Source organism: Notechis scutatus, chromosome 5, assembly GCF_049901735.1.
Source record: "Notechis scutatus isolate UNSWTSFEM ecotype Mainland chromosome 5, rNotScu1.2, whole genome shotgun sequence".
NCBI lineage: Eukaryota > Metazoa > Chordata > Lepidosauria > Squamata > Elapidae > Notechis > Notechis scutatus.
Window position 1 is genome coordinate 60,343,443 of NC_142013.1, and position 13,962 is coordinate 60,357,404.

Below are 13,962 nucleotides of genomic sequence, written 5' to 3' on the forward strand. Positions count from 1 at the left end.
GGCACTGAAACACCACAACTGTCTCCACAGCAAGACAGAGACACAGAGGGGGCTCTCCAAACTCTCTCTGTGTGTGAATGAAAGAGAGAGCGTGTGCAATTCCTGCTTTAGTTGGGGCATTCAAGCTGCTGGCAGCAGTGTGGCGGGGAAGAGTCAACTGAGCAGCCATTTTTCTCCTTGTCCTCCCCACTCTAGCCATTTTTCTCCTTGTCCTCCCCACTCTAGCCATTTTTCTCCTCGTCCTCCCCACTCAAGCAGTGCAGGCTCTGTGGGACAGCAGGGCCTCTCATTTCTCCTTGGGCACGGCAAATTCCAGCTTCAGTTGGGGCATTCAAGCTGCTAGCAGTGGAAGCCACCTAAGCAGCCATGATTGCCCCCTCCTCAACCAGCCAGCCAGTCAGCACTGCCTGACCTGCTCCCTGCCGGCTGGCACAAAGCCTCGCCATTCTTCACCCCATCCTCCCTGCCCTAGTGGTAGCAGGCTCTACAGGACAGAGTCCCATTCCTGCCCTGGTGCAGCGAACTCCAGCGGGATGGATGTGGGTGTGAAGTGCCCAGCCCCATAGTGTTTCTGTGGGAAGTGTATTCATTTTATGACTCAAAACTCAAGATGAAAAAGGGAGGTTTTCCTTTTGAAATAAGGAAATGCGGTATCAAGCACTGATTAGAACTGATCTTGGAATGTTTTTGAAGTGCTGGGAACTATCACACATTTTGGAATGCCTTTGAAATGCTAGATACCGGATAAAGAAGTGTCTGTTACGAGCTAGGCACCATGAAAGATAATAAAATGTAACTTGTATCCTGAAAGATAGATTGTAAATCAAGCCATTTGTATACTGGGGGGGAGTAGTAGGGGGTAGTTTTGGGTATAAAAGTAGAGCCTTTAAGCTTTGCCTTTCGTTCCTCCCACCTGCCAGGGCAGGAACCCGTTTCTGCAGAAATGTTACAATAAAACCTTTTTCTTTGGATCAACTTTGAATCCTGGTGGTTTTTCTTAGCCACAATCTCACATTTCCTTGCTCAGTTGAAAGCTTCATTCAGCCTTCAAACAGTAAGACTGGTTGGTCATGGAATCGGAATTGGCTGGGTGCAGGAACCAACGCTGTCCATGGCCCTGGTGCACTGCTCACTTATCTGGGCCAGCCTTACTATTTGACTCATAAATATGAGTCAGTTGCCAAGCATCTGAATTTTGATCATGTGACTGTGGGGATGCTGCAATGTTCTTAAGTATGAAAAACAGTCATAGGTCACTTTTTCAGTGCCTTTAACTTTGTATGGTCACTCATGAACTGCTGTAAGTTGAGGACTTAAAAGTCGATGCAGGCTGTGAAAGTTTGGCAGAATTACTGTGGTATCACATTCTAAGGAATCTCTCACAGATGCAACTGCTCACAGAACTGGACTTAGCCTCAATAGAAAATTGCAATCCAGAAGGAAAGCTGCAGAAAGATGGCTGTCAAGATTCTCCCAAACCTGATATGCCTGACTGGCTGATAGAGTGTGGGTGAAACAGTATTGAGCCATTTGGAAAAACAGTTTAGAGTATTTGCTGTGCAATTGAGGTCTGGCAGAAATTAAGGACTGTACACATGATTGTGTCAGCATTCAATATCGTGCAATTATCAAGGAAGTTATACAGAGCCAGTTTGCAACTGGGAGAATCTGTTGAGCAGCATCTGGTGAATATGCAAACATTGTTTGTGGAGTTAGAACAGCGTGAAATTTCTAAATCTCATAAAGTGCTTTTGGTTTTAAATAGTCTAGATGACTCGTGGGATATTGTTGCTGCAGTATTTGAATGCAAACCAGAGCAGGAACTGCATTTGGAAGCTTTTAAAGCGTGTTTACTAGCTGAAGACAGAAATGCCATTATAGAAAAAGCCACAAGGAGAAATTCCTGAGGTGGGGGCTCAAGTAGCAGAATGGAAAATTCCACAGACTGGCTGTCTCCAGAGAAGAGAAGAGCAGCAGGGTATATCAGATTACAACTCAGAAATGAGGTGCTTCGTTTCTGGAGAAACAACTCATTTAAAGAGATAATGTTTGCAAAGGAGCAAGTTGCAAGGAAGAAATTATTTGCAAGAAAGAAGCTGTTTGCAAGGAAGACAATTAGCTGATGGACAGGCTGGGTCATTGGGTCATTTTAAGGCTGTTATTTGGTCCATTTTCAGGCTGTTTTTTGGGCAGGTGATATGTGATATCACCCACCCAGTCACATGACCAACTGGCCACGACTACTTAGCCAGAGAACTGGTCGTTAAAAAATTTGCAGCCCACTACTGAATAGACCACAGTAGTTGCCAAGGTTGTCAGTTGCTAACAGCAGGTATAAAAATATAAGTAATTCTGCTTAATTATTTCATATCAGATTGCTGCTAAAGACCCAGGAGGAATATGGCCAGTCTAAATGCAAGATTTTGTTGTTAATTGGGCTTCTGAGGATGTACCTTACACCACAATCCTTTTGCAGACACTGTCTGATAAAGAGTACAAAGAACTGGTGTCTATTCTAACAGGATAAAATTAAATTCCAATGGAGATTTGGCTAAAAGAGAAATGTGATTACTGTAACCAAATGTAATTGTTGAAACTTCCTTCTCCCCTAATTTTGCATTGCAACGAGAATAACTAGGTTCTAGTTCCTTTCAGGGTGGGATGCATTTCCTACCAATTCCTTTACATATAGCCAAATATGGAAAAATAAAATTATTCCATTCAGCATCTGTATCGCTCATTGGGCAAATCATCCTGAAATTTACACATGTGGCTGCATGTGTTTTAGCCCCAAAGCCCAGCATTCTAACATGCCCTTTTCTCCACTGATTGGGTAACCAGGATTCTCAGTTTGAGCCTCAATACAAGCCATGTAATGAATCTGCAGAATTGGCCAGAGATTCCTCAGAACCTGACCTCAATTGTTAATTCAAGATTTTAGTTCTGTTCACTGGCGAACAGAGGAAAGAGTTGAGGGAGAGAAGGCAGTGGATTTTAGAGCCTAATGTTTATTAAAGCTTGAGAGGAGTGCAATAAAAAATCACACATGAACATCTCTCTTTTATCACAGGGTTATCCAGATGTTCCTTTATCTTCAGATGAAACCAAAGCTAACATCTTGCTCTTGTGCAAGATGTCACAGTGACACCGAAAGCCTATGGCAAAACCAATGACAAAACCAAGCACTAAGTCAGGTTGCATATGGTAAATAACTGTCGAATATTAATATGTAATATTAACATGGTAATTAGAAAAAATAACATCATATATTAAACACTTTAGAACATGCTAGCAATCATGATATATTCAGATATGTTTTAAAGCACATACTTTTATAACACAGCCACAGATAACAAGGTATCAATAAAACAAAAATAAAGAGAAGCCAGTAGAAATCTGTAATGGTTCCATTTATTAATATATATATCACGAATACAATATCAATGCATTCTTGTCGGCATGCTAGACAGAGGCCTTATTTTAAAAAATCCTAGTTTTTTTAGAAAGGTCTTAAGCTTTTGTTCCCCATCCTGAAAAATATTCCACACATTCTTTTAGTTATTATTTTGATTGATTTGACAATGAATTTGGTGGCAACTTCAATGCAAAAGGAGAATAAAACAAAAGAAGGGCATAAGAAAAAAGTTGCATTACAGCACAATCTGATTTATAATTTATCTAATCAAAGAAAGCAAAATTATCGGCTTCACAGTAAGCAAACAACACACCTTAGTAATTATCACACAAGTTCAGATTCTGAGGCAAAATGCACTAGACAAAGGCCTATTGGCAAAAACACTAGGCATACAATACTGATCAAGAATGAAAGATGTAGCAGAATACCAATACATTAATTTCCCTCAACCAGATTTTGCACATTTATTTTCAAGTATCCCCCAAGTTATGTAAATGATTTTTTATTTTATTTTGGACAGTGGTTGGAAAGGGGAGATTATATAGACTGACACACTTTAGTAAAAGTATAAACAAAATCAAGAAATGAAAAATTTGATAAACCAAAATAATATATATATTTCTATACAGGCTTAATATGGATGTGTGCAACATTTATTAACCATGGTGAAAGGCTAATGGTGCCTTCCAGTCACTACATGCACAGCCTAATAATTGCTGTCAATGAATTACCTCCTTTAACTTTACAATGCAACTACTGTCTGATCAAGAACAAACATACAGTGCCATCATATGCACAGTTGTTGAGATGGAGTGCACAGTACTGGATGTTCAATGGTTCAGGCTACTTTTTGTGGCACGGCAGTACTTCACGGAATGGTACATTATGCATGGTACAAAGTTGAGAAAGTGTTGTCTTTATGTGTGTATATGTGTAGTTGTGTTATGTGTGCTCTAACATTCTTTAGAAGTCTTCCAAGAAATTTCTAGTTCCTGATTGAAAACAGGTACTGTATTTCATACTCCTGGAGATGTACAGAAAGGAAGATAATTATTATAAGGTAATAATTATTTTTTTCATTTCCATCAATCATAAGATTTCTATTGTGTACAGGTAATTCTCCAATTACAACCATAATTGAGCCCAAAATATATGTTGCTAAGTGAAACATTTGGTAAGTGAGTTTTTCCCATTTTACAACCTTTCTTGCCACAGTTGTTAAGTGAATCATGTTATTTGTTAAGTTAGTAATATAATTGTTAAGTGAATCTGGATTTCCCATTGACTTTGCTTGTCACAAGGTTGCAAAATCTGATCACAGGGTTAGGATTAGGACACTGTAATTGTCTTAAATATGAACCAGTTGCCAATCATCTGAATTTTGATCAGGTGACCACAGGGACGCTGCAATGGTTGTAAGTGTGAAAAACGATCATAAGTGACTTTTTCAGTGTCACTGTAATTTTGAATGGTCACTAAATGAACTGTTGTAAATCGAGGACTACCTGTAAATAAATTTTCTCCCAGGTGACTCTGATGGAGAAGTCAACTAATTCACCAATGAAAGGAACTCTGGAAGCAAGCAATCTAATATATTGGTAATAATTTCTCTCACACTACAACCTCAAGGGACAGCAAATGAACATTTCTCCCTGCACTGCAACTTTGGTGATTCCTTTAAGTAGTACTCCTGTAAAAACACTAGGGGAATCACTATTTTTAAAATGTTTTTTGCTATATGGTAGATATCATAATGAATAATTAGGAACTCAAGATCTCTATTTAAACCATGGGAATTATATAACATATAGACCACATGATCAAGAAGTCCTGCATTGATTTCAGTGTCTTAACAGAACTTTCTGTATACAAACAACTGTTATGGGCAATAAAATTACAATATTAGAATCCCTGGAAACATTGGACTAAGCCATTTATTTCACTGTTTCTATTTGCTCATATCTTTGAATGTCCTGCACAGGTTTCCTATGAATGCAAATAACTTCTATGTTCTCAGGAATTCCTCCCTTTTCTGCAAAATAATATAATAACATTATATATATATATATATATATATATATATATATATATATATATATGTATGTATGTATGTATGTATGTATGTATGTATGTATGTATGTATGTATGTATGTATGTATGTATTATGGCTTGGTTCGGTATTCTCCACGTCATTGTAGTTCTTTTAAAGTTGTAGCAGCGTTTAGCAGAATCTCATCTGCCATCATCAGGCTTCTGTATTGTATACTGTATTCTGTACAATACAGAAGCCTGATGATGGCAGATGAGATTCTGCTGAAACGGTGCTACAACTTTAAAAGAACTACAATGACGTGGGAGAATACCCAACCAAGCCAACACCATACATGTAAGTACCGAAAACTTAAGAAAACACACACACACACACACACACACACACACACACACACATATATATATATATATATATATATATATATATATGTGTGTGTGTGTGTGTGTGTGTGTGTGTGTGTTGTGTTTTTTTATTTATTTATTTATTTTTTTGATTTGTCAATCAATTACAAGATACAGGTATAAGAATAAACATAGTTTTCAATACATGAGATGGATACTTATAAGAAAAATAAAAAGAAACAATACGACAGCGACGGTAGGCAAGATTGGTGCACTTATGCACAGTCCTCTTAGGAAGGGTGTGAGGTCAATAGTAGACAGTCTAAGGTTAAAGTTTTTGGGGTTTGGGGAAGAAACCACAGAGTCAGGTAAAGTATTCCAGACATTGACCACTCTGTTGCTGAAGTCGTATTTTCTGCAATCAAGTTTGGTGTGGTTAATCTTGAGTTTATATCTATTGTGTGCTCTTGTATTGTTATGGTTGAAGCTGAAGTATTCATTTGCAGGTAGGACATTGCAATGTATGATTTTATATACTATATTTAGATCGGACTGAAGACGGCGTAGTTCTAGATTTTCTAGGTCTAGAGTTTCAAGCCTGGTGGCATAAGGTATTCTGCAATGAGTAGAGGAGCGGAGAACTCTTCTTGTGAAATATTTCTGGACTTTCTCAATTGTGTTAATATCAGATACATGATATGGGTTCCAGACTGATGAGCTGTATTCAAGTATAGGTCTAGCAAATGTTTTGTATGCTCTAGTTAGTAGTGTGATATTACCAGAGAAGAAGCTACATAGGATTAGATTAACAACTCTTAATGCCTTTTTGGCTATGTAGTTACAGTGGGCTCTAGCACTTAGATCATTAGAGATGAGTACTCCAAGGTCCTTGACAGAGTTTGGATCCTCAAGGAGGCCTTGACTATTTAGCTTGTATTTTATTTTCCTCTTTTTTTTTTTTTTACCAATATGTAAGACAGAGCATTTATTTGTTGAGGTTTGAACTGCTATTTGATTGACCATTCTGATACATAGTCAAGGTCTTTTTGGAGGGTAGTAGTATTGTCTGTGGTGTTGAATAGCTTTACATCATCAGCGAAGAGAATGCAGTTGCTCTACATTTATGTAGAGTATGAAGAGTTTTTTTTTACCAATAATGGAGAATATTGGTAGCTCAAGGTTAAAATGAGGGATCATTGGTGCTCTCTGAACTTGGTTGTTTCCTTGCTAACATTTCATGACTCAAATTAGATAACACCATTGCTAGTGAAGTTACAGGACTAGCACTGATTATGTTAACTAATTTGGGTAATGAAATGTTGGCAGGCAAACAACCAAACTCATGGAGCACCCAGGACCTCTCACATATGTTTGTGTATGAATCTACTCCTACACTGAATTAAAAGGGAATTCATACAAGGATTCAGGGCACTGATTATATGTTCATATACCACTTTGGATGAGCTAAACACAGATCACTGGACATTCAGTATAAATCTAAAACACTGATGGCTTCAAAAGCAATGAACCACATTCTGTGTCCAGAATAGACTGGTATGTAGTAGACTTGCTCTGAACATTCTGGTTCCATTTGGAACATTTACTGCTACATTGGGTTTCTGCTCAAGTTTCTGTTCTACTATGAAGGCCATGAACCAGCTTTCATGCAGTGCATACTATCATAGCTGTTAAGAAAGCATGCATGGCTATGATAAGGATCCAATTTCTCTGTGAATAGGCATGATTTATGCATAAGCTTATGCTGAACAAAAATACTCTTGGCTGAAGGGGAATCAAATGGGTAGAAAGTCAAATCTAAGAGCACGCTAAAATTGTACCTTTGGGGTTTTTTTTAAAAGGAGTAAAATGAAACAATTTTTTTAGATCAATAGTTCTAGTGGCCAAGAATGTTTCTGGCTTGTCTGGATAATTTTCACCTTTTAAACCTACATCTAATCCATTACAGGTAGTCCTCAAGTTACAATGTTTTTTTTTAGTGACCGTTCAAAGTTACAACGGCACTGAAAAGAGTGACATGATCATTTTTCATACTTATGACCATTGCAGCATCCCCATGGTTACGTGATCAAAATTTAGATACTTAGCAACTGATTCATATTTATAATATTTGCAATGTCCTTGGGTCATATGATCACCTTTTGTGCCCTTCTAACAAGCAAAGTCAATGGGGAAACCAGATTCACTTAATAATCAGGTTACTAACTTAACCACTGCAAATATTCACTTAACAACTGTGGCAAGAAAGGTTGTAAAATGAGGCAAAATTCCTGCACTGATTTTAAATATGGGTTTAGGCAGGGGTGGGATTCAAATTTCTTAACAACCAGTTCTGTGGGCATGGCCTAATTTGTGGGTGTGGCTTGTTGGTCATGTGACTGGGTGGGCGTGGCTTGACTGGGTGTGGCTTGTTGGTCATGTGACTTGCTGGTGTGGCTTATATGTAAATATTGATGTAAATATTATTATTTTTTATTAAAAAAGGACAACTTTTACCCAAAATCAGGCAAAGCAGGCAGGCAGATTGAGTTGCTCACAGAATCACATATTCATTTCTACCTTTCTGCAATCTATTACCGGAGTCTGCACTGAAAAATAGAAGCTTCAGTCCTAAGAAAGGTTCAGCTCTGCTTTTAGATTAGCTAGAAAGCAAGAAAACCCATGATTTCCTGCTTTCTAGCTAATCTAAATCTCCCGGCACAGCAGAACAGCTGATGGTTGGGGAAAAAAAAGGAAAACTAGTAACTTACCAAAGGCAGGCAAGTTGGATGGCGTGGGCAGGGCAGGGCGGGGCCAGCCAGTGAAGCGATTTGCCGGTTCTCCGAACTGCGCAGAATCGTAACAACTGGTTCTATAGAACTGGACCAACCAGGTAGAATCCCACCCTTGGGTTTAGGGTTGCCAAGTTTTATAGTGATGGGAATGAGACCACACATTCCAGAATATCAGCAGAGATAGTATTTTAAAAAGCTACTTTTGTCTATTAATTTAAAATAAAATAATGGAGAATTATATTACAGGATAGTCCCTACAGAATTCTTTTTGCTGTTCTGCTTTACCATTAATGCAAATCATAATGTCATTCAGCACTGAATGTCTTTTCATTGATATAAACCACCCAGAATAACATTGGCCGAGGCTGATGGGAGTTGTGCTGACTGCAATAAAAGGCCATGCTGGAGAGAGCAGCTATAAAATCTATCTTACTCCAAGTGGAAAGCAAAGCATTTGCCTGACTCTGAAAAAAAGCATCTTGCATGCAATGTGCAGAATCTCACCTTGTTACACCATCTCATACTGATTGGCAGTAATAAACCGAGACAGACAACACGCCAACAGCATGCCAATCAGCTGCAGAAGAGAAAGGAAAAGAATCATGCATTTAATCCAGTGTCATGAAATGTAGTGAGTCTGCAAAAAGGATTTTAGATTTTTAAATTTGTGGAAATATGTGAAATGAAATAATATAAAATAAAGCCTACAGCCAAAATAGAGTGCCTAAAAGTAACCTTTACTCAGAATGAATACCATTGAACAATGGAATTTGATATAAACAAATAAACATAAGTAGCATGGGTCTGTTCTTTGCATTGCTGAATTTAGCTTTTGGCAAAAGGCTACATAAATGTTGAACTAGATATGCACATTTTTTTATCCTTCACCATGCCTCTGGTCAAACATATTTTTCAGCTGTTTGAAATATATTTGGATGTGACTGTGGATCAGGATATCTATTAGTGGAATGAGCAACTTTAATTTAGTTAAAAGCAACATTTTGAAATTATTTTAAGTCTCCAAGAAATGCAGTGGGGTGGAATGATAAGATGTTGCTAAAAAGGCAAAGTTGACATTTCTAGATGTATGCATTTGGCTGGAGGGGGTTGTTAAGCATAGGATCTATTCTATTTCCTTTTTTCTTTTTCAAACTCAAAGTCTCACTACCAGTCACTTGGTGATTAGCCTCCAGCTTGCAGCACCATAGGTTTGGACTCTAATTGCCCAACCTTGCTATAATTCATAGACTAATTCTTGAAATAAATGGACATTCTTTACTTTTACCTCTAATAAGTACCATAGAAGAATCATTTTCTGAAAATTTGAGTTGGTCTTATCTATAAAGGGCACTATTTTATGAAAATGCCAAATGATATGTCTCATTGGTGAATTTTAGAAAAATATATATTTTAAGCCTTATTTTCTCAATAAATAGTATGTTTTAAAATATTTCTAGACTATATTTTAACTTTATTCTGAAAAAGCATTTCAATCGTTGAAATGTTCCCCTTCCCAAAACTATTCTCAAATTCAAACTGTACCTAGGAGTGGCTTCCAGTTTTAGATTTTGTTGATATTAATGTTTTTTGCCTCACTCAGATAATGCACAAATATTTAAATTTACTTTAACAAGAGAACTGTCAAACAAAAAGTATAAAATAATAGTATAGACAAAACATACGACTACATATTTTCCCATACTATTATTAAAATTAAGAGACAATATATTGAAAAATTGATTTCTAATATATTTTACACATGTGCCTAGTCTCAGTCCTGCCTAATTAATAAGAAAATAAACTCATGCTGTAAGTAATATTATAATTTTTCTGTATTTTAAAATTAATAATCTCCTGTCAAAGTAATAGCTACAACATGGAATTTTACAATTATTTTTCTTAAATATTTGTTGATCTAGATGTAATTGGAAAATATTCATCCATATTATTTCATCATGTGCCCTTTGATAACAAATTTTACCAGATGATGTCATTTTTGTTTCTAAGCTTCTAAATTATTACAACCTCTGGAATAAACTTTTGATAGGAAACAAAACAGAGATATCTCAAAGGCAGCTCTAGATATATCTTTGCTTCTCTTTTCTGAACTACTATGATGCAAACAAGATTATACTGCCGCACTGAACCACTACCAAAAAGATTAATGTAGTAGAACCAAGATTCTACTTCCAATGGCAGTGAGACAAAAAAATTCTGACAAGTTGGAAAGCTGATGACAAGAGTTCTTTGTTACATATTGCCATCCATCTGCATTCAGGGTTCCTGAACACCAAAATTGTCTCCCCCTACCAAGGAGAATGCTTGCACCTGTCATTAAGATTCTTCATAAATCTGCTTACTTTTTTGAAAAGTAATTTTGACTGCTAGTTATTATTTAATATACTTTGTTTAGTGAATGTCATAAATTAACTATGTACTATATACAGAACTAGCTTCTTTGCTTTTCTTAACTTTACTATTAATCAATTTAATGGTTAATATTGAAATCTAAAACAGCATTTAAACTGCTATTAATTTCTTAACTGCTATCATCATTGTCCTCAGCAGCAGCTGCATCACAAAAAATCCAACTAAACAGTCAAATGAGTTAAAGAAATTGGTCTGAATACCTCTTATTACTGACAAATACAACTCAGAATATGAGATGTGACTGGTAGTACTAGGCTTTATTTTAGAGCAGTGTGTTGAATTAAATGACTTTTAGCATCTTTAGATCTATGACTAATCTCAGTAAATTAGAATCAGATTAATTTCAATTGGCATACTATTTTAACATAACTATAGCAAAAAGATTGACTCAATCCTTTGTGCTTAAAAATAAAGAACTTAGGGACACATTTTCTAATTTCTGAAGAAAGAAATTTGCATGGAAAGCAGCTTCATTAGCATGTTGTCCTGACTTTGATTTTTAGATGCAGTATTTACATAAAATCCACATTTGTTTACAACAAATGCTAACTGCTTGAGTCTTGATAAAAAATATTTGTTGATGGTCTTAACTATAACCCTCTAAATGGGACAAATTAAGCGTATGCTTAATTCTTTTCTAAAACATTATGAGATTCCAAATTTGATATTTCTTTTAAACAAAGACAAATCTAAGTTATGCAAACTATGAATCAACTATTTGTCATGTGGGCTGTTTATTCTCCATTTACACTACTTTTACTAGGTTAACCCTTATTTGATCCAATGGAAGAATCTTTTCCCCACTTGAGGCCGTCATTAGTTGGGCTGTAACTGATACTCTCTAGGCGAAACTCCATTTAAGTTAGAAAAAGAAAAATCAATGAACAGATTACCTGAGCATTAATGAACAGTTTGAGGCATGTACCTCTCCATAATCCCTCCCTGAAGCTGGGTCAAACACACTTCAAAGCAATTAAATGGTATACCTGTGAGAATGCAATTCCAAAAGCCACTCCAGCTATGATTCCCATATTGGTCTCCATAAAACTGGTCACCAAATCATAACAGCCCTAAAGAAAACAAAGAACATTTAATTGCTCTTCAAAATTATATCCTCTGGTCCATGTTTAATCACTTGAAAAATAGTTACTAGAGATATAACTTTTCTGAAATTTGTCATAATCAAATATGATTTATAATACTTCTTTAATTATTCTGTCCCCACTGCATATTCATTACAATTGTTGAAAAATTATCAGCAAAATTACCTGATAAAATATGCCTTTTGTTAACATTTTCTAATTAATGTACTCACACTTTATTTCATGCTATATGATTATTATCTTATAAATATTTTAGTAGAAAAGAAACCAGCTTCATCAGAGTATATTTCTGAAACATGCTGAAGATGAAAATCATTGCACTGATAATATTTAAGCTGTTTAAGTAAATGAAGCATACCCAATCAGATTTCTCAGACCTGGTGTCCTCCAAAATACTTGTAATTTAAACCAATTGGCTTCTTGGTAACCAATCCAAGAATTCTAAGAGTGAGTGCCAACATAACTGGACATGAAATTAATCTAATTTACAATAGCATATATCTGTTGTATATTGGGCTGCTTTTCAAGATGACCTGGAAGCTTTTAGTTGGTCTAAATGCAGCCTAAATGCTGGCTGGTACATACCGGCATGAGAAAAATCACATGTTTTGCCTTGTACTGCTTTGATTCTTAGTGCAATTTGAAGTACTGGTTGGTTGGCATTAGGGGTACTTGCACGGTTATTTTTTTCCTGGAAAATCTTGTGACTCCCACAAAGTGAGGAGAACAGAGGCTCACTCTGCTGTGCTTTTAGTAGGGGTGCACCCATCCTGGAATTTGATTTCCTCCTATCATTATACTGAAGTGATTTCCTCCTATCATTATACTGAAGATTTATACTGTATTTATACTGTATCTGCACAGTGGTGCAGTGGTTAGAGTGCAATATTGCAGGCTACTTCTGCTGAATGCCAACTGCCTGTAATTTGGCAGTTCAAATCTCACCAGGCTCAAGATTGACTCAGCTTTCCATCCTTCCGAGGTGGGTAAAATGAGAATCCAGATTGTTGGGGGCATTATTCTGACTCTGTAAAACCACTTAGAGAGGGCTGTAAAGCACTGTAAAGTGGTATACAAGTCTAAGTGCTATTGCTATTGCTAATGCATCAACATTCAATGCTCTTTTATGAAACTTTTGTAGAATTCAATAGTTTATTTTTTTCTGAGTTGATTTGCTCCCTCTACTGTAAACCTTAGCCACTGAAGAAAATATATTTTTGTGAAACAAAGTCTATTTGGCTTTATATATGTGCCATGAAACAAAGTTTTCTAATATTTATTCATTCCATTTGTTTTCATACACTATAAGATGCAACAATGTTTACAAACCTTGATCTGTGGCAATTTTTGCTGTATTCTTCTTGCAACATGAATTCTATACAGCTATAAAATATACAGTAATAAAACATATCTAATAAAGGATAGCCTCTGATCACTTATTCTATTTTCTACATTTAGATTGTAGATTGTTAACATGTAAATGTGAAACATGTCCCAAATGATGAATTTAAAAAAGGAGTCAGAAACTAATAAAAGACAGCCATGAAAACTGTCATAAATAGATTCAAGTAGACTTGCTATTTGTAAGCAGTTGCTAATAGATTTGAATCTATTTGCTGAATTCTTTGCTTTAAGCAATAATTATTATGGGGATGTTTGTAGTCATAATAGGAGTGGTGTAGATACTCGCTTTCCACTTGGAAGGTTAAGAGTTCAATCCTAGGTAGCGACAAATGTTTCTCTCAGGGTGCAAAAAAAAATCATCTGCTGCAAACTCTATGTGGCGTCAGGAAGGGCATCTGCCAGTAAATGCTCAGCTCCATCTACT

The 13,962-nt window shown here is 36.3% G+C and overlaps 1 protein-coding gene across 2 annotated transcripts in view; it reads right to left on the reverse strand.

Moving 5' to 3' along the window:
• Window positions 1-3,391: 3,391 nt before the first annotated feature.
• TSPAN7 (tetraspanin 7) overlaps window positions 3,392-13,962 on the reverse strand; it is a 113,308-nt gene continuing 102,737 nt past the window's right edge. For both annotated transcript variants that reach the window (XM_026674073.2, XM_026674072.2), the window contains 3 exons: window positions 12,018-12,101; window positions 9,106-9,178; window positions 3,392-4,439 (listed from right to left, as the gene is read on the reverse strand). In XM_026674073.2, the coding sequence (XP_026529858.1) occupies window positions 9,110-9,178; window positions 12,018-12,101 (153 nt within the window). In that variant the 3' untranslated portion in view covers window positions 3,392-4,439; window positions 9,106-9,109. The remainder of the gene's footprint in view (window positions 4,440-9,105; window positions 9,179-12,017; window positions 12,102-13,962) is intronic.